Raw genomic sequence first — 21073 nt, forward strand, 5'->3', positions numbered from 1 at the left:
TCTAGTGCATCGGTCGGTTCGATTTGATTTTACGTATTATCGGTTTTTGGTTTTTAAATACGCTAAACCAATAACGAACCAATAAGATAATTTTTTATTGGTTTTCGATTTATCGATTTTGGTCCTTAACAGTTCGGTTTTCGGTTTAACCAATAAGAAAATGCTTATAAAACAAATATATGGCTTCTCTAATAAATTTGACACGACAAGACAATAATGTAACTTTACAAAAACTCATAAAATAGAAATAATAATAACAAACACGAAAAGAACTGTGCATGTGTAAGATAAAGAGAAATCAAGAGGAATATGGTTCTTACTTTAGGTTTTGACGAGTTGTATGATGTAAAGTTGTTGAACTCAAAGTCACAACGAAGTGTGAATTGATGGCTAAATGTCAAAGACATAACTATTAAGATATTGAGATTAATATTTACTAATATGTATGTATATGTAAAAGTAGTAAATTACTATAATCTTAACTCTTAAGGGGTTATCGATTTACCCAATAACCCAATATTGAAAATCAATACCGAATCGATAACCCGATAATTTTTTTTATTATAAAACTATTAAGAAACCGTTAACCCAATAACCCAATAACAATAAACCAATAACACTTTTCTCGGTTCGATTTATCGGTCGATTCGGTTTTACACACCATTTATTAATCCATGTTATAAATCTTGTTCAGTATTATAGGGTGTGTAATTAAACAATAGCAAACTATCATATTAGTTATATAAAAACTACTAATACATAAATAAACATGATTAAAAATAAAATTGCCCTTAGTATATCAAATCAAATAATAAACAAAAATATAATCTAAACATTATTAATCCGAACATTACTGATATACTATATACTATTTTAATGTACACTCTACCAAACGACCCGTAAATAGTAGTGAATACGATACAGCCCACTTCGGCCCATTTTATTTTTCGGGGCTAGAAGCTGATAACCTTTTTGCCCAAATGTACTCCATCGACAGCTCTCTCTGTTGTTAGGGTTTATCACTGGGGTTTCGGAGTAAGCTGTTGCCAATGGCGAAACCAGGTCGAGGCCGTGCGGTTTCACCTTCAGGCTCGTCTTCTCGTTCTCGTTCCCGGTCTCGCTCTTACACTCCTTCAAACTCTCGCTCCTCAAGTTCTCGATCTAGATCCCGCTCCAGATCAATTTCTTCATCTTCCTCTGCTTCCCGCAGTGCAAGTTCTCGCAGCCCTAGTCGTCTCCCTCCTTCTCAGCGAAAAAGGTTTATACTCTCTTTCAAATGTGTATTAGTTGCATAATGCATTTTTATAGTCTTTTCCCGCTTATTTTCATGTTATAACGTGATATTGGTTGTTTTGAGATTTGTATGCTAGCAGAATGTCTAATGTCGGAGAGTTAACTTACAAACTATAGAGTACTGAATGAAATGAGCCCAAATATGTTTAACTTCTTTGAATTGAGGTGAAGTAGTTGCTGCTGTTGGTTAATGTGCATATGGCTGCTTGAATTATGTTAGATTCGCAAGGTTTATGACATCGAAAAGTGTTATGGTTGAAGTAGAGTTGGGCACAGAGTAGCACGGAGTCGCATTAAAATTGCTAGTTGCTTTTGTTGTTACTGAATCTGAGTTCTGATTGTTGGCTGGTTAGATATAAAATGGATATATATTCTGTAGTTTTGCATTTCAAACATTATATAGGTCAAGAGGCTAGTTTTGCTATGTAATTCATAGTTGTTCCGTATTGTTCCACTGTTTGAAGAGTGTTAAGCTGTATCCTCTATTTCCTGGGCCATGTGAACTAATTCTCTGCTATTATTCGCTTCTGCAAGTGCAGATGGTTTATATTTGATAATTTATGGCATTTCCTGCTGCTTTTCTTAAGTTGTCACAACATGCAAGTTGTCACCGAAGTGGGCGAAAACCTTGGAGACCAAGGTTCAAATCCATCGGAGACAAAAGACGCTAGGTTGTTTGTTTTTTGCCGTCTGTCTAAGCAAGATATCTAAGCATTAATAGGCAGAGTCACCCGGTACATGTCTTGGTGAGGTAGCAGGTACTTGCTTGTGGAATAGTCGAGGTGGGCGCACTACCGGAATAGAAATTGGAAACAAGAATTGGCCTCTTTTTGTCGTCATGTATTTTTTGTTTATTTGTTATTGAGCTTAGACAGGTTGTACTAGCATGAAAATTTCTTGAAATGTTTCTGTTCTATTAGTTTTCAATCTGGAAAAATAGCTAAAGTTCTTCTCCAGTCTTCTTATTGCTGAATGATCCTAAACCCTTTCTTTTGTTGTTAATATGGTTTTGTTAGCCCTGCTGGAGTATCTAAGCGAGGCCGCTCGCCGCCACCACCACCAGAGTCTAAGAAAGCTTCTCCACCTCCAAGGTAATGTTGTTTGTTTTTTAATCTGAGATCCGACTTTGGTTTATTCATGCATAACTACTTACAAAAACCTCTTCCAATAACATCCAAATTTCTGTTTTTTTTGGGGGAATACCTTTCTTTTTCTTGGCTTTGTTTTTCTCCTCATACACAAGGGGGTTGGAACATTATGAGCCATTTTGAATGTGGACTCACTTGCATTCATCAAGATTTTTTTTGGAATATGCATTACAGCTGGCCACAATTGTTCAATAAATGATTTCAAATGCTTTCAGTTCCTTTCCATCCCAAGTACTCACATAGACATGCGTGCTGTTGGTGAAACATTCAGCTATGCATCACCCCTTCTGCCTTCGTTGTCTGATGATTTGATGAATGATGTTACAGTCAGAAAATAAATGCATGACCTTCTTTTGTTGGAATCTGATTGTCTTTCTGTTTGCAAAATTAATTTTGGGGGAGTGGGAAAAAAACCTATCCATTTTGGATGAAGTTGATAAAAATAGTTACTAACACCAATATCTTCTGATGATGCAAAAATGTTACTGCATGTAGCACTTTTTGATGTGTAACACTTGGGATCTGATTGCAGGAAAGTATCTCCTATACCTGAGTCACGTGTGATTCATGTGGATCAGCTCAGCAGGAATGTCAATGAAAACCATTTGAAAGAAATATTTGGTATGTTCAGCACTTCTTTTTGATCACTGAAGTTTATTTGCCAGAATTGTAGAAATTTTACTCTTAGCTAGGGTTGTAAATGTCAACTGATAACCCAACAACCCGTCCAGGGTAAATAGCCCATTATATCAGGTCCATACAGAAGAACCTAACTCAACTGAAATTCGGTTTGGTATTTGGTACGCACCAAGTGAAGAGTCTAAAACCGAAGAATAGAAATGGTCCAAGCTTTTGCTTATTGATGCTATTCATTCTGTTTACCTAGCCAGTTATATGTCATACGTTCTAGTCTAACCCTGTTATTGCGAGTTAATTGATGAGTACAAACACACTATAGATTTAGTGCTTCACTAGTCAGAGATAGTATAGTATGAGGATCGTCTCCACAGGGATTGGTACAAATTATAATTCAATCAAATCTTGCTAACTATTATTTAGGAGATCAAAAGAAGAGAGTTGGTTGCGGTTATTAACCATGATTATAGACTATTTGTTACTTAAAACAATTGGTAACTACAATGCTTAATAGCTATAATAGAAGATAGGGTACAAAACCAAACAAGTGCAAAATGATAGCAAGGATTCGATCAAGTCACTGATCACATCTAAAGTTCTATATATTCTCTCGAATTTGATAGTTGATTGGAGTATTCATAAGATTTAGATTTCTCTTCCAAGTAAATCTCAAGTTTAAGAAGAAACTAACTTTACCCTAGTGAACATGTTATGGATTATTCTTAAGGATTCAATCGATAATTGTCAACAGGCTCTTTCGATTACTTAGAAAAGATATATTGATTCAATCCAAACAAGAATATGCAACAATTTTCATAAGTTATTCCTCTTTCGAATAAATAAGATTTTAGTTCAACTCCCATACAAGTTCAAGCATTAGAACGTAAATTAAAATCCCAACATATTCATCAATACATCATGTTTGTCAAATACCCTCAAAGAAACTATCCATGGAGTAGAGTAAGTTTACTAAGAACAGGGATGAACAAAGAGACATAACAACCACACTCTTAATCCCAACTTCTGTTTTGGATTTGAGTAGTGTACCGTGTTTTCCTTCTCTCCTTCCTAACCTAGTCTTTTTCTTGATGCCCTATCTCTGGGACAAGTTGCAAACTCATATAGCATAGTGTCTCATGCAAAATCCCGGAATTGCCTTTTGATTTGGTGATCTGCATGCCTATGCTGTGCGGGCGCCCAGCTGGGCTCATTAGCGCACGCAGAGGACCAGTGGATTTCAAGCCTTTCATCTTTGCTGCGTGCCAGTAGCTTCAGGTTGCGTGGTTGCGCAGCTTCGCAGTTGAACTGCATTGCACATTTTTGTGGTCTTTTCGTCCCTTTAGCATTCCTGTTGGCCTTTTCTAATAATCACATTTAAACTTGAATTAGCAACACCTGCATATACATAAAGTAGACAAATAATTGCAAAATTCACATCCTAAACTGTCTAAAAACTAGCTTATCCTTTTTTCAGGTAATTTTGGTGAAATTCTGCATGTGCAGTTGGCCATTGATCATGTTGTAAGTTAACAAGTGCCATATCTTTAGACGGTGTACAGCTTATGTGATCTCCCCCCCTTACTTTCTTTCTAATATAAGAATTCATTTGTTGCAGGTTAATCTTCCCAAAGGGTTTGCTTATGTTGAGTTCAAGACTAGAATTGATGCTGAGAAAGCCCAACTACACATGGATGGTGTATGGTTTTAAGATTTATACATTCTCTTGGTGATTGCATCCAATCATTTTTATTTTTGAAATGGGGGACTAACTAAAATGTTCTGTTGGTGTTAATGCAGGCACAGATTGATGGGAAAGTAGTTCATGCCAGGTTTACCCTGCCTGAACGAAAGAAGGCTGCCTCACCTCCAAGGGCTGTTGCAACTTCCTCAAGAAGAGATGCTCCAAGAACTGATAATGCCCCTGTTGATGTGGAGAAAGATGGACCAAAACGGCAACAAGACTGTATGATATCCTGTTATATTAGGAATTGTTCATTGTCTGTATGATGCGTTGTTTAATCTGGTGTACTTTGATAAATTCAGCATCTCCTCGTCGAAAACCTGCCTCTCCACCTCGGAGGTCTCCTATAGGACGAAGAGGATCTCCTAGACGTGGGCCAGATTCTCCAGTTCGCCGTCGAGCAAATTCTCCTTTTAGGCGCGGCAGTCCACCTCCCCAAAGGAGGAGGCCTGCATCTCCCATGAGACGCCGTTCACCATCACCTCCACTAAGACGTCATCGGACACCTCCTAGGTTGGGTATTTCACATTTCCTCTTGAAATCTTGGAATTTTGATGTGTACCTTTACTGAGTAAAATCTTCAGCAGGGGCTCTCCCAGAAGAATTCGTGGCAGTCCTGTACGAAGACGTTCTCCCCTTCCACCAAGGCGACGGTGAGTTGGCATTTTGATTTCATAAACTTGAATAGTTGAAGTAAATGATGAAAATATCTTCTCCTGTGCTCCATAAATATAAAGTCCCTTCATGGTGATTTGCACCTGTGGGGATAAACCTGATGTTACATACTTCAAAGAGGTTCTTTTAATTGTTAAACCTGTCTGGTGGCTTAGGTATGTGTGATAAATATATATAATACTTGATTTATACCATCAGTTTCTGTTGAAATACTGTTGTCTATGATGGGTGGCAATTGTTTTTCTTGTTAGTAGTTGCAGTACTTCTTATGTTAAAAATATTGTCAACTGTAGCCTGAACTATTTAAACACGGCTTGGTTGTGTTAGCTAATGTACATTTATAATTGACAGTGTTAGTTCATGGTATCTTTGTCTCCTTGTCTTTGTTTGTAGTTCTCCACGACGTGCTAGAAGTCCACCCAGAAGATCTCCGATTGGTCGTCGGTCTAGCCGTTCTCCTATTAGAAGGCCTATCCGGTCACGATCAAGATCCATCTCTCCTAGGCGGTAATGCATAAATTTGTATCATCTTTATCACTAAAATGTCTAGTGTCTAATTACAGCAAATTTTGTGTCCTGTCTTTGAATAACTGGGTCTGTTGCTATTACGTGGGGTCTGTAGGTTTCCTTTTGTGCCTCTCTTACTCATTTTATACTTGCATACTTTTGGGCACTTCTTACATTGCATGTTCAGATGCCTGGTTTCTTTCTCTTGGGTGTATTTAATCTGTATGACCATATTATCAAGAACATAACGCTATTAAATTTCTGAAAGAATGTCATTTCTTGTTTATATGAACAAGCAAAACTTATTTGTGAATGCTTCATGTATAGGGGAAAGGGTCCAGCTGCAAGACGTGGGAGGTCATCATCCTACTCTTCTTCTCCCAGTCCTCGCAAGGTCTGTGTTTGGTTGGGTCTCTAATTTAACTAACTTACCTGTTAGATTGTTTGTTTTTTCCCTTGGGTCAACAATTATGTTTGATGTGGATATAATTTGCTTATTGTTTTAGGGACCCCGCAAGATTTCAAAGAGTCGCAGTCCTAAGAGAAGGTGAGTTCCGTGTATTCTCTTGCTATTGTTTTGGATTCTTGCTTTAGTTAGTTATTCATATGGTGGTTTTTTCCTTACATTTGGAGAAAGCTAAGCTCCAGAGCTACAAGACACTTTGCAGATGGTTTTGTAATCTGACTATAGAAACGACTGATAATTATGTTTGTTGATATTATGTTACTGGTTATAATATGCTGGTGCTTCATAAAATTGCAGGCCTTTAAGAGGGAGGAGCCCTAGCAACAGTAACAGCAGCAGTTCGCCGCCTCGCAAGCCCTAGGTTTGTTGCTCTTGCAAGGAATCCGCGACATGGACGCTCCTTAACGGATGAGCTTTGTAATCTTAATTCTGCTGGAGAAAGGAGTCCATTAGGACACCCTGCACCTCACTTGATTGCTTCATTTGAACGTATGAATGTGAATGCTTTTAATGATTGTATACTGATGTCCAAATTCACATTATTTTGGTTAATTGCATTGCTGTGCCTCAGATATCTTCCAACGACAGTAAACATATTAGTTGAAAAAGTGGGAAGAGAAACATCAGAAAATGATAGCTAAACTGTAAACCTTTTCTCGTATCAGCACTTTTAATTTGATTAAATACTTTACCATCATTCCTAATATGTTTTTTTTATTTCTTAAAATACCTGTTTCAAAATAGAACTCCTACTCCATTTTATCTTTGTTCTTGGATACTTCTTAAATCATTTTAGTAGATAAATGATTGCCATCAACTGAATTTGGGGTTTAATTATACTGGTCAATTGGGTAATTTGATGATTAACATTTTGCTACCATAAATGGAATGAGCTGTTAGCCCAAGCGATGAGAATAATGGTTCCCCATGACATATAAAGTTTAGATTTTAAACTACCGGGCATGGTATTTAATTATTTGTCCACGTTCAATAGGATAATTGCATTGACTTACTACAACAATATATTCAATATAATCTCACAAAGTGGGGTTTGAGATTAAAAGTAATGTCAATCAACAAGTTAAAATTGATTCCAAATTATAGTTGATATACATGTATTTATGCATATATACACGTATTTGGACAATTATATCTTCCTTTTCTTTTCTAAGTATGTATCTATCTTTGATATTAGATAGATGTATTTATGCACAAAATACTTTAGATACATCACAAATACACTAGATATATCAATGTTCCATCAGAATCAATATATAACTATGCATCTATATATACTGGATATATCAATGCATATTTGTTATTGTATACATGAAATAGACAGAATTCATTAGATAATTGATACTGACTACACAAATACAAATACAGAGGGACGAGAAAGGGAGAGAGGCGAGGAAGCAAGAGAGGAGAGATTGATAGGTAAATAATCAATTCTGAAGTACAGTGGTTAGCGGGTTTAAATTAGGGCCCATAGGCCCAAAGCAGACTAAACCGAAAAGGACAATTAAGCTTTGGAGGGAAAACAAATAATAAATTCAAACCCAGAAATGAGACAAACCACCGTAAAGCATGTCCCATTTGTTCTTTAATTTAATTAATCATTTTTTAAATTCAAAAACATAAGTCAAAACGGAATCAAAATTAATTGAATTAATTCCTAATTAACTCATTAATTACCTCATTTCTTCTGTTCAAACTCTCCATTGTATTCTCCGTAATCCATTTTTTTTTCCAAATTTCCATCATTGGGCGTTAGGGTTTTTGGGAATTCGGAGATGTCTCTGAACAGCAGCAGCGATAGTAGCCGGAGTACCGGGCCGGACTTTCATCTTTCCGATGAAATACTCTCGGTCATTCCGACGGACCCTTACGACCAGTTGGATCTTGCTAGGAAGATTACTTCCATGGCTATAGCCTCTCGTGTTACCAAACTTGAGTCAGAGACGGGGAGACTTCGTCAGAAGCTTAGCGACAAGGATCGGGTCATTGTGGAGCTCCAGGACAAGGTCTCTCAGCTCGAGAAGGCTTGTCATGAAAATGAATTGCGGTTGCAATTTACTTGTGAAGATAATGTACTGCTTGTATTTGCTTGTCTTTTCATTTTTAACGCTTGCATTTGTTTGGAATGGAAAGGCCTTAATCTATCTTTTTTGAAAAAAATGACAGATGAAGCTAACGAAGGAGAGGGATTCATTGGCTATGACAGTAAAGAAAATGGGTCGAGATTTAGCAAAGGTGATAAACTAGTTATCTCTTTTAAGCTTTTGTTGTTGAATTCCTGCAGGTTATTGGAATTTGTTAGAGGTTTATGCTTTAATTAGTCTTGGGTTAAAGCTACTGCTTGGCACCCCCTCTGTCCCATTTTATAGTAATGTAAGATATACGTCAAATTAACATTTTAAGCTCAATATACAGTCTAACACCGTATATTGAGCTTAACATGTTAATTTGGTGTTTATATTATATTAGTGATAGTGAAGAGAATCTTGTAGTAATATGTGAAAAGCTGGTTTGATTGAAATATCACCACATCAAGATTTGAAGTTTGAATACTTAAATAAATTTGAGTTCTTTGTGAAAGTTACAAATTACACTACTATTATATGAATGTTTTCAAACATTTTGGGATGTCCTAAAATGTAAAGACTATCATGTAAGTAGGTAAAAAGAGACGATTGTTTCTTGAGGGGATCTGTATCCTTACTTGGAATATGTATTTGATTTTCAAGTAGATGACTATGAAACCTCTGGTCACTGGATACTACTAGATTAATTTTCTATGCTGTAGTGCCCCTTAAGTTTTTTTTTTTTTTTGATAACAAGGGAAACCCGCAGCCGCTACCCTTTGGGTGCGCACAGGGTAAAACCCCCGCTCCTATGCAATAGCTGGCAAACCACATAGGAGAGGTAACCCGCACTAGGCAAGCCCGGTGCGACGAGCTCGACCCAGAAGCAAACCCCTTGCTTTCGCTGGCAAGGGGTTTCGAACTTGAGACCTCCAACATGGAAGTCCCAAGCCCAAACCACTGGGCCACCCCGAAGGGTCCCCTTAAGTTATTTTTACTTGGTTATCTGATGAAATTAAGATTTGGCACATCTAGTTCAACTTAATTGATTGCAGTTTGAAGTCCCTTAGATCATTTGATAAATCCAAAGTGGCTCAAGAGGTTTGGGTCTTGAGCTTAGAGCATAGGCTCGACAATATGAAGAGTGGGCAATCCAGGGGTTATGAGAGAAGGCTCAGCATGTTAAGAAGCATGCCTGGAGCATAGAGAATAGGTTCTACAATTGGAAGAGTAGATTTGTAGTTGAGAGAGAAGGCTCAGCAGGACCCGCACTAGGCAAGGGTGCGCACAGGGTAAAACCCCCGCTCCTATGCAATAGCTGGCAAACCACATAGGAGAGGTAACCCGCACTAGGCAAGCCCGGTGCGACGAGCTCGACCCAGAAGCAAACCCCTTGCTTTCGCTGGCAAGGGGTTTCGAACTTGAGACCTCCAACATGGAAGTCCCAAGCCCAAACCACTGGGCCACCCCGAAGGGTCCCCTTAAGTTATTTTTACTTGGTTATCTGATGAAATTAAGATTTGGCACATCTAGTTCAACTTAATTGATTGCAGTTTGAAGTCCCTTAGATCATTTGATAAATCCAAAGTGGCTCAAGAGGTTTGGGTCTTGAGCTTAGAGCATAGGCTCGACAATATGAAGAGTGGGCAATCCAGGGGTTATGAGAGAAGGCTCAGCATGTTAAGAAGCATGCCTGGAGCATAGAGAATAGGTTCTACAATTGGAAGAGTAGATTTGTAGTTGAGAGAGAAGGCTCAGCAGGATAAACAGGAATGGGTCTTTTGAGCAAAACTATGGCTCAATGGACTAAATTCAGAGAGAGAGTCCAGAATGATACAACAGGTAGAGACAAAGCTGTTGTGAAAGTGAATTTACAATGTTTGCCTTTTAATGCCATGTAAAGAATTTGAGTTTCCAATCCAAATCTTAAGGTTATGAGTGGAGTAGTTCAAGTAACTATAAACCTTTTCACAACGAACGTTGAACCGCTTGTATGTCTAACAAATATTAGCAGTAAAGTAATGAGAAACAAGAACTTAACCATATTACCAGTCACAGGCTCCCTGATGACATATTCTTTTCTTTATGAATCAATAAAGATATCCGTTCCAAAGTGCAAGACAAAAAAAGGAATGAATGTCTAACTCTTTTTGGTCAGTGAGACACTGAGATCCCTGTTGTAATGAATAGCAAGGAAAGATACAGATACACAGTGCATGATAAAAGTAATGAAGTTATTTGGGAAGGCAACCCAATGCAATGTATCTTTAAAGCTTAGGCCATTGGCCCATTTTCAAGGCTGTGATAGTCATACCATCATCCTTAGATTTTCCTATCCCGTGAATCAACTATTGGACCAAAAATATGGTTATCTATAGCACTGCTGCTATGTATGAAGCTACATTGGTGGGAGGTTTTGAACTGTTAATCACAGAGGCAATTAACTTTTAGCCAAGATTTTGGTCATTGTTCTATAAATCATCAATCACATTAGACTGAGAAGTGGGCCCAAATTGGCTTATATAGTGATAATTTTCCACCTTAGAGATAAGTGATTCAGGTACATTATGCTCTTTCTCAGAGAAGCCAGATCCGTCAACTTCCATATCTCTATCTTGTGATGAGAAAGCAGTCTCACCTTTCAATTTTCTTACTTCTTCATTAGGAGCCGCATTCGATGACAGAGTTAGAGCATTATAGGAGAAAGAGATTTATCAATATATCCTCAACCTGACATAGTGGTTCCCATGCCTCTGATTGTTTGATTGAAATCTTAGTTATAGCTTCTGCCTCTGCTATGTCATTTATTGCTTACTATTGTTGCAGTAGCATAAACTTGCTTTCTTTATTTTGACAGTTGGAGACTTTTAAAAGGCAATTGGTGCAGTCTCTTAGTGATGATAATTCAGCGGTAAGATTTCAGAATCTTGATCTCTTCACATGTCATTTTAGGAAAATCATGTAGAGAGTAACTTAGGGCCCATTGGACATTCAATTCTTTCCTTTTTAATACAACTGTTTGGTCATACATTGTTGTCAATTTTTCACTCCAACTTCAAGTTGAGTCTTTCAAGTTTGAAAAGTGGTAGTAAATCTTTTTCCCGCACAAAACCTCAACATTTTTTCAAGTTAAATGCATATCCAAACACTACTCCAACTTCCATATACCCTTTTTTCAACTTAAGTTCAAATACTAATTTTTTTTTCAAATATCTTCAAATTCATGTTCAAATGCCTACTTAAACTTCCTAAAAGTTTTTTTTTGGTAATGATATTGGAATTCAGATATTTGCGCTAGTCAAATTTCTTCTTTTTAGTAGCCTTAGAGCAAGACCATTTTCTTTTTCTATCCTGTGTTTCTGCTAGACTAAACTGTCAAACTTGTTTCTGCATCTTCAGCAAGCTGAAACTGTTGATATTGGCACTTACGACCAATCTACCCATAAGGCCTATTCCGTAAAGGGTATGTCTTGGCTTGGATTTATATGTATTTCCTCTTATGTGTTCATTTGTCATGTTCAAGATTTTATGTCACTTTTGGCTGCTTCAAGATATGGTGTTCTATCTTTGACGTTTTAAATTTGGTTTTGATAATTATATCCTGCAGAGGAGGTGAACAGCTATGCAGTACACCATTCTTTCAGTGGTTCTATGGACAGCACAGTAATTAATGATGATGGTATTTGAACATTATGTTTTCTGCTTATAATATCATAATGTAGCAAAAGAAATTAACTTTGTTCCATTTTCTTGGATCCAGCCTCAAAGCGAGCTTTGCAAAGATATTCCATGTCACCTTACATAACACCGCGTCTTACTCCAACTGGGACTCCCAAAATAATCTCCACTAGTGTATCTCCTAGAAGATATTCTGTTGCTGGATCTCCTCAGAGGATGTCTGGCGCCAACTCTCCAACAAACTCTCAATACGAGGGACGAGGTTCGATGTCATCTTTTTTCCCATCAAGTCAACAGTCATCAGCAGCTAACTCCCCTCCTAAGTCACGCCCATTGCCAGGTTCCTAAGAACTAACTTTTCAATTTTCTTTTTGTGAGCTTTGCAAATATTACTTTTATCTGCTGTATTGCACTTATGGTGTTGCACATTTGCAAAGGCATTCTTGCTTGAGATCGTTTTTAAAAAATCATGTTACTGACTGGTTTATGTGTGATCCTCTAATCTGCTTTCCTTAATATGAATTACTAGGTCAAACTCCTCGAATTGATGGGAAGGAGTTCTTCCGACAAGCTAGGTGGATAGCTAAACTACTTTCTTTCTCTTCAATTTATTTTTAGTAAGGAAGGATCTTTCACCTGACAGTATCACATGTTGTTGATGTAGGAGTCGTCTATCCTATGAGCAGTTCAGTGCCTTTCTGACTAACATTAAGGAATTAAATGCACAAAAGCAGTCTCGTGAGGTGATGAGCATTATTAGTTGCGTTAACATTCTATGAGTTCCTTCTATTTGTCTACTAGTAACTGAACGTTTTCTCCTATTCCTTTTCGCCATTATAAATTTAGGATACTTTGAAAAAATCAGAAGAGATTTTCGGAACGGAGAACAATGATCTTTATCTGTCATTCCAAGGTTTGCTTAACCGTAGTGCTCGGTGAAAGAAATAGAGTAAACACAGGTATGTGTTATATACTTACAGTGACATTTTGTTTCGGGTCTCATTGTCTCTGCATGTGTCTAAAGCTGACCCAAAGGCATGTGAAATTTTCAGAGTTGTGGTTCATCTTTGGTACAAACACTTCAAAAACAGAACCAGCACTAAGAGATCCTCCTCACCGCAGAAATGTGCTTAGGGAACGCAGAGTATGCTCTAGCTGATGAACGATTGATGTCAAGTTACATTCACTTTTTCATGGACGCATTCTTTATATTATTGCTCTCTTTTTCGTTCTATTTCATCGTACTACATCTGAAAGCAGTGGGATTAGCAGATAACCACAAATTGAATGAATTTCCGAGTAGATTTCCTTCTTTTTCCGCCAACAGGTTCTCTCTCTCACTCTCATGCGCGCCTACACACACCCTTTAACATGTTTGTAACTCATTTACAGTGAAATGAATATCAGCAGTATTGTCAATGTGTTGTTTGCTTCAGAAATGAAACAAAAGTATTGTTGTCAATGTGTTGTTTCCTTCAAGCTTCATATATGAATTTCTACGTATGTCAAGTGAGAATTAGTACTTTTGACATCCAGAATTAGAGAACATTCAAAATAAATGGTTTGCTTTATAGTTATTATTACAAGTGAGCCACATGATACCATCCAACATATGACCATTTTTAAGCGCAACAACAGTAAATAAATTAATTTTGGGTCTGATTTAATCCCAAAAACTAGCTCTCGAGGGAGTGATTGCTCGAGTTTATGTAAGGAGGCCACTCATCCCTTTCTCATTGAGATAAAGAGGTTGTTTTCGAAATATCTTTGGCTCGAACAAATCATAGTAGTAATAAAATGAAAAAAAGATAGTGGGGAGTAATATGACAATTAATATCAAAACAGTGTAGTGCATATATGCAAAGAACTGTCGCAACAACAACAAAGTGCGGTCACCTAAACATAGTAAACCACAAATTATATATTATATCAAATATCAAAAGCCAAAACTACATTAATACTACACTTGACGCATGCTCTATACTACTACCGAACCAGATACATGAATAAGCTAGTAATGTATCTATACCTTTCAGTTTTGAATGTGCATAAGTAGACACAAATTCTATGTGACATCGTAAAGTTCAACACGACATACATATCAGTTAAAGTCAAGGTAAATAACATATTTATATATTAAAACATTTTTAGAAAAAATTTCTAAGATGTAAAAAATAATGTGTTTTGTATAGTCAATAATAAAGGGGAAAATTACACATAATAGCAAATCTTTAGACTATATTAAGTATTATAACTATAATTTAAGAAAATTGTAATTCGTGACTATAATTTCCCTAATTCTTACTATAGAACCGGGACCCACATAGATTTGTATCAAAATATAAATCAAAATAGAATGTATATCTATCTAACCTTTTTATACAAATCACGTCACATATCTCGTCTCCCTATTCACTACGATTTCGTCTAAAATCCCTCACCCATATCAGTTTGAATTTTGAATATGCACGATTCCCCTCTCGATTGTGGCATCACATTTTCAGGTAACCGCCAGAATGTGTGTAAATCATTTTTTTTTGTTTATTGTATATATTACAATTTTTCACGATATTTCATAAATTTTCATCTCAAATTTTCTGAAGAAGCTCAGGTATTTGTATAAACCGTAGTTTGTATATTTTACAATTGTATAATTATCCCTTTTTGTATATATGTAATAAATTTTTTATTTTTTTATTTTGTATATTTGTTCATATTAGTATATATAGAGAGATTAGTATCAATTAAGCAAAATTGTCAATCTAATCATAGAGCAATTAGCAAAACTATAACTATAAAAACTTATTATATTTATTATGTATTTATATTTGCTATTTCTGAAATTTAGTCGTGATAAAAAACCTTTTTACCATATATTTGTTGTTTGTGTCCTATTAGAATAAAAAAAGGTGGGTTATAAAAGAAAGGAATATATTTGATGGGGTCAGAAATTTGTTTGTTTTTAGGGCCAATAGAATAGAACAAATAAATAGGGTTCCAATTCTTTTTCCTTATTATTTCATCCGAATTTTTGTGCTTAATAAACTTAGCGTAAAGGGAACGAGCTGTTTCTGTAGGAGCCAAATCGATCGATCGATCGATCAATCAATCAATCATGCAGATCTTTGTGAAAACCCTAACCGGAAAGACCATCACCCTCGAAGTTGAGAGCAGCGATACCATTGACAATGTCAAGGCCAAAATTCAGGTACTATTTTCATTCTTCACAATTTTGTGCTGTTGTTTTCATAAATTAGGGTTTTGCATCTTGTTATGTGTGTGGAGATTGATATGATACGTATAATTGCTCAACGTGTTTGTGTTTGTCAATTCGTGATCTCAATAGTTGATTTTGTTCTATATGTACTAACTTTGGTGGACATAGTTAGGCACTGATACTTGTTGCGGGTGTGAGGTGACAGGTATCACGTCTCAATGGCTTGTTTTGGGTTAAAAGGGATGTGGGTGGGTGGGTTTAATTTGGTTTTACTTAATTTAGATGGATTTTTTGCTTTTTTCACTGATTTAATTAATGATGTGGACGCATCATAGTTGGCCTCAAGTACAAAGCATATGTTAAAACCAGATATGTTTTCCGTTAAAAAATACTGGCATTAATGACATTTATTTAATACACTAGTTTTCCGGATATACACTAGCTGATTTCGTCTCATCCATCCTAGATTTGGTGGACAGAGTCACCTAATACATGTTGTGCGAGTGAGTGTTGTGGGAGTGAGGCAGGTATTCCGTTGGAATTAGTCATTAAAAATTTTTATCTAGTTGCACCAACTCTAAACACTTGCTGATTTTGTACCATCTGTTGTAGATTTGGTGGACATATTTACCTGATACATGTTGAGGGTTTGAGGTGACAGGTATCTCGTTGGAATTAGTCATATAAAAAAATATAGTTGCACCGGCTCTAAGCACTAGCTGATTTAGTCTCATTTATCCTAGATGTGGTGGACAAGGTTACCTTATACATGTAGTGGGAGTAACATTGAAATTGATGGAGTATTTCATATACTTAAGTATGTTTCCAATAAAACAAGATACTTTCAAACCCTTTTTGGTAATACATAGCCCCTTGGACTAACTTTTTGTGGGTGAAGGATGTATCATAACCTTTATCTATGTCTTATTTTTACGAAAAAGGGTAAAAGATGTCCTAAAACTATGTGAAATTGAACAAAAATGTCATCGATTAATAGTTTGGTCCTAAAATGCCCTTGCCATCTGTATGAAGTTTGAACAAAACCTCTTTCATCCTATTGGGAAAAATATTTTGTATTATATCAGGAAAAAGAATGACCCGGGGTTCTCACGGGCTGAGTCTTCGTGGAAGTTATGGATTCGGTAAAATTTAGTAACTTTAGCTCAAACTTTATATGTGTGTTAAATATTTCTTTTGATATAGATAAATAATCTTCTTTTTTTTTTTTGATAAAAGTAACAGGATAAATAATCTATTCAAAATTCAGAAAGTAAAAATAATTTTTGTAATTCTGAATTCATAAATTAAAAAATCTAACTCCGGCAATGAGGAACCTATTTTAATTTAGAAGAGACCCAAATTTTTTATTACAGAAACCTGAGTTTTAAATGACACATTTGTTTGTAGTACTTTGTAAAACAATAAAGATACTAAACTATATAATTGAAAAAGATTTATATAGTTGCACCCGGCTCTAAGTCTAGTGAAGGAAAGTGGTAGTCATGATAATTAAAAGATGCTAATTAGTTTTGTTTTTTTGAGAAGCAAAAATGCTATTTTGTTAATGTTACATGTTATTTTTATTTTGCAAGTGTTGATCTTTCCATTGCCTGCTGATGGAAACTGAATTTGTTCCTCATAAGCTTTATTCCATTAGATACGGATGGTCTGTCAAATACAGTACCAGAAAGCTTGTCTTTTGGAGCCTCAATAGATACAGGCTTTTATTGGCACATACAATGCACTTAGTCTGGATTGTCCTTGTTGTGCATAAATGGGATATGCACTTCAAATTGATGTCCAACTTATGAATGATAAACTCTCTAAAGCTACCTGCATCACCTTTAACTCACTTTTGTCTTTTCTTTTGAAAAAAAAAGAACTTTCCTATGCCTCTTTACAGGTGGTTAAATATATTGAATTATACGAATGTCCTGAATGTAAACACACCAGATTTTTTTATTTTTTTTTGATAACCGAGAAATCCGTATGTGACCCGCCCTTTGGACCAATCACAGCCTTCTAAACTCGGTGGATAATGGGCCCGCCCCTCTACCCTTCTCCACTTAAATACCAGGCTTTGCTTTGCATGGTGTGGGTCTTGAACCTGCGACCTAAGTCACAAATCCTCCACCTTTTGCCACTTGAGCTAGGCCTTGGAGGCAAACACACCAGATTTTGATTGCATACTTTCAGCAATATTTGATAGAAAACAGACAGAAGCATGCAATGATGTGTTAGCACCAGAATGTAGTCTTGTGTGTGATTGATGGTAGCTTAAGTTTAACTATTCTACTGTTTGTTCTTCTCTTTTTGATAAATATTTGTTCTGGAGCATTTATCACCTTGGATGGTCCACGTTAAGTCCCTGTTTCACTTTCGAAGGTTATCTTCACTTCTTGCTGGCCCTTTCTAATCTTCCTCGAGATGTTATTGGAGTGAATGTACATCATGTGAAGACGATTGATGGTGCTATCACACTCTTTATGATATCCCTTAGGCCACTGTTACAAGATATTCACCTGTTTGGAGCTTGTTTTGAAGCTTTTTATCTTGTTTAGACACTAGGTATAGTGAACCCCTTGTCAAGTAGGTCCCAAATTTTCTCTTTCAGTTCTTTTAGTTTGGATGGAGCCTTTCATTACGGAAGGAAATGGGTAAAGTCTGTCCCAGATGCTAGAGATCTATGCTCCCTAAACCATGGGTTTTCCTATTTCTGAGGCTAGAGGAACTCGATCAAATACAGCTCAGGCCTATGCTAAGGTTTTTACTTCCTAACTAGTTTATTTGAAGTCAACCTTAATATTGTAAGATATGCATTGCCAAAATATGACCAACCCACGAAATGTAAGAGCCCGCCATAACACACAAGGAAAACCTCATAATACTGTCAAAGCTATGGTCTTTGAATTACAACTGTACATACATTAACTTCTAATTGCCTAAAATATGTGATTTGCTGCATGTTGTATGGTCAAGTGTTGCCTTCTGTTCAGTTTCCCCCCCTTCTTCTGCTATCTCTGCACTGACCTATCCTGGGTTTGTCCACTTCTCTTCTGTAGTATTTGTTAACTGTTGGCGTTAGTGCTAACATGTAACAGTCAATCTTCTGTTCTTCTCATTTCACGTAGAGCTGATGTGTTGCTTACCAGGATAAAGAAGGCATACCTCCTGATCAGCAGAGACTGATTTTTGCTGGGAAACAATTGGAAGATGGTCGAACCCTGGCTGATTACAACATTCAGAAAGAATCAACTCTTCATCTTGTTCTGAGGCTCAGGGGAGGAACCATGATCAAGGTGAAGACTCTCACTGGAAAGGAAATTGAGATCGACATTGAACCCACTGACACCATTGATCGTATTAAGGAGCGTGTTGAGGAGAAAGAAGGAATACCTCCTGTGCAGCAAAGGTTTGTATTTCCTTTATTTCATTCAAATTGCATACACTAGATTTGTGGTTTTCAGTGTTTGTGTTTTCTCCTCTTTCCCATGCCATACTGCTTCCTCTCCCCCACACTATGAGACCAAAAGATCAGTGATGTTGTATGTGTGATGCTGTGTGCCTGGCTTATGAATCTTCTTTGGAATTCCCTTTAAATCTGTGCAGGTTGTCATGTTTCTGTTCCCTGGTATTTCTAGCATTCCCGTAATAACTGTACTTTTTTAGGACTTAAAATGTCTTCTATTATTCAATGCTCTACTATACCCGATTCCATAATTGTAATCATCCGTGGACCATACTGTGACAATTGAATGTCTCATATGATTTGCTTAAATGCAGTGTATTTTAAGGATAGAGGGAATGTGAAATCCTCATGTGCATTTTGGGGCATACCCTAGGTTTTGGATCATACAATTGAACTTTTGTGTGGCTTACTTGACAGCATAAAATTAAAGACTTAATGACTTGAAATATGTCAGGTAGTTCTAAAAAAAACTAGTAGTGCTGTAAGCTTAAGAGCGTTGTAAATAGTGGGCGGGTCTAACAGGTCTTGCATCTGCAATTCTGCTTAATACATTGTCTAGAAAAATCAGCAGGTCTTACAGATCTTGTAATCTGCATCTGCTCTCATTAGCCAAATTTTATCAGCCTAATTTCATACCTGCCTGCTAGCATTGCCAGAAAAATGGTGGGCATCCTGGTGTTTGTTTTTCTAAGTTTGGTGTAAAATTTTATTATTATTTTTTTGGATAATTATGAAATTCTTGGGGTGGTTAATGATTCGAAACTCTATCAACAATGTTCTGCCCCTCTGCCCTTCTTAAACACAAGGTTTTTGTCTTCAGCAGAATTCGAACCCAAGATGTGCACCTTACCAACATACCCACATCACATATTGCACTCTTACCACTAGACCGAAGCCCTGGAGACATTCAATTCTATCTCTCCTTTTGAGAGATATTTCGCTTAGTCTTGGCTTCGTAAAAGGATTTTCTTGCAAGTAGACAGATATAACGAACATGCAGTTTGTTATAATAATTTGGACAAGTTTGCTTCTTCCCTTCCTTATCAGTGACAGTGAATGCCAAAAAAACAGAACTATATGAGTGCTCAGTCTGTTTGTGTTTGTATCTCATCCGATTGAGATAATAGAAAATATGAAAACATTATATTTCTCTTCATTAACCATTTTGACAGACTTTTTTGTTGTCTGTCATGATCATTATATTACTATAGCACATCAGGATATGGCTTTTACTGGAATACCATTTCTTAGTTTATGGAAATCCATGGTGTACTAATTGAGATGTTGTAGGATATCACCTTCATCTTATGGGCAGAAGGTGAACAGTGGCTCGGAGATATTGAACTTGTTGATATATCTATTTTTGTGAACTACCTACCCAGTTTATCTTTACCCTATGTGATAGAAGTTGTGTTCATAGTTTGTTATTTGTTTTTGGCAGTTTGAGACAGTGGATTTACACTTTGTACTTTTGGTTTAATGCAGGCTTATATACGCTGGAAAACAGCTAGCAGATGACAAGACAGCTAAAGACTACAATATCGAAGGTGGTTCTGTTCTTCACCTTGTTCTTGCACTTAGGGGTGGCAGACTCTAGGTTGCACTTAACTTGGTGAAAACTTAGATGTCCTGTCTTTATTCCATGAACTTGGGATGAACATTTCTTCTCTTCCCTTTTTTGGTGATGTACGATTGGAATAAACAGGAAAAACTTGTGGTTGGTTGAACATTTTGTGATTGTCTGCACCTTATGTTAAATTCAGGTTTAATTTGCTAATATGTAGTCTCTTTTTTTTCCCCATTTCTTGCTGCAATGTGAGGAGGCTATTACTCCCTTCAAATATGCACATAATTGTTCAGCCACAAACCATATGTATATACCCCTTTAGCTAAGATAAGCTTGTGAGAACTTGAGGTCTCATGTTCAAAACTCAACAGAGACAAAAAAACACTAGGTGATTTTTTTCATCTGCCCTGGCCTTTGTAGACAGAATTACCTATTGTTGGTGGGAGGTGTTGGTGGGAGGTGGCAGGCCAATGACTCATTGGTAAAAAAAAAAACTACTTCAATCATTGTCATAACTCATAGTTGTTGGTGAAGAGTATTTGGACTCTTTAGCTTGTCAAAGAATGCTGCAACCATAAATAATATTTTGTCA

The 21073-nt window shown here is 36.6% G+C and overlaps 3 protein-coding genes across 5 annotated transcripts; all 3 read left to right on the plus strand.

Moving 5' to 3' along the window:
- The first annotated feature begins 940 nt into the window (after window positions 1-940).
- Window positions 941-7100, plus strand: LOC102577454 (putative arginine/serine-rich protein). 3 transcript variants are annotated; one of them, NM_001287975.1, is given in 13 exon segments: window positions 989-1258; window positions 2310-2384; window positions 2974-3062; window positions 4552-4598; window positions 4693-4773; window positions 4875-5040; window positions 5121-5331; window positions 5406-5471; window positions 5887-6000; window positions 6328-6348; window positions 6351-6394; window positions 6507-6547; window positions 6764-7036. In NM_001287975.1, coding segments are annotated over 12 exon segments (1158 nt in total). In that variant the 5' UTR covers window positions 989-1049; the 3' UTR covers window positions 6542-6547; window positions 6764-7036.
- A 1040-nt stretch (window positions 7101-8140) lies between these two features.
- LOC102579228 (uncharacterized protein At4g15545-like) lies at window positions 8141-13690 on the plus strand. Its single transcript, XM_015310988.1, has 10 exons — window positions 8141-8556; window positions 8651-8719; window positions 11408-11461; window positions 11950-12013; window positions 12158-12229; window positions 12311-12568; window positions 12758-12803; window positions 12893-12971; window positions 13075-13187; window positions 13281-13690. The coding sequence occupies exons 1-9, from the start codon at window positions 8260-8262 to the stop codon at window positions 13165-13167; spliced, it is 1032 nt and encodes a 343-aa protein (XP_015166474.1). The 5' UTR covers window positions 8141-8259; the 3' UTR covers window positions 13168-13187; window positions 13281-13690.
- Window positions 13691-15187: 1497 nt separating this feature from the next.
- LOC102587939 (ubiquitin-NEDD8-like protein RUB2) lies at window positions 15188-20714 on the plus strand. Its single transcript, XM_006352521.2, has 3 exons — window positions 15188-15436; window positions 18598-18857; window positions 20400-20714. Exons 1-3 carry the CDS (start codon window positions 15344-15346, stop codon window positions 20509-20511), a joined length of 465 nt encoding a protein of 154 aa, XP_006352583.1. The 5' UTR covers window positions 15188-15343; the 3' UTR covers window positions 20512-20714.
- Window positions 20715-21073: the final 359 nt, after the last annotated feature.

Source organism: Solanum tuberosum, unplaced genomic scaffold (assembly GCF_000226075.1).
Source record: "Solanum tuberosum cultivar DM 1-3 516 R44 unplaced genomic scaffold, SolTub_3.0 scf00149, whole genome shotgun sequence".
Taxonomy (NCBI): domain Eukaryota; kingdom Viridiplantae; phylum Streptophyta; class Magnoliopsida; order Solanales; family Solanaceae; genus Solanum; species Solanum tuberosum.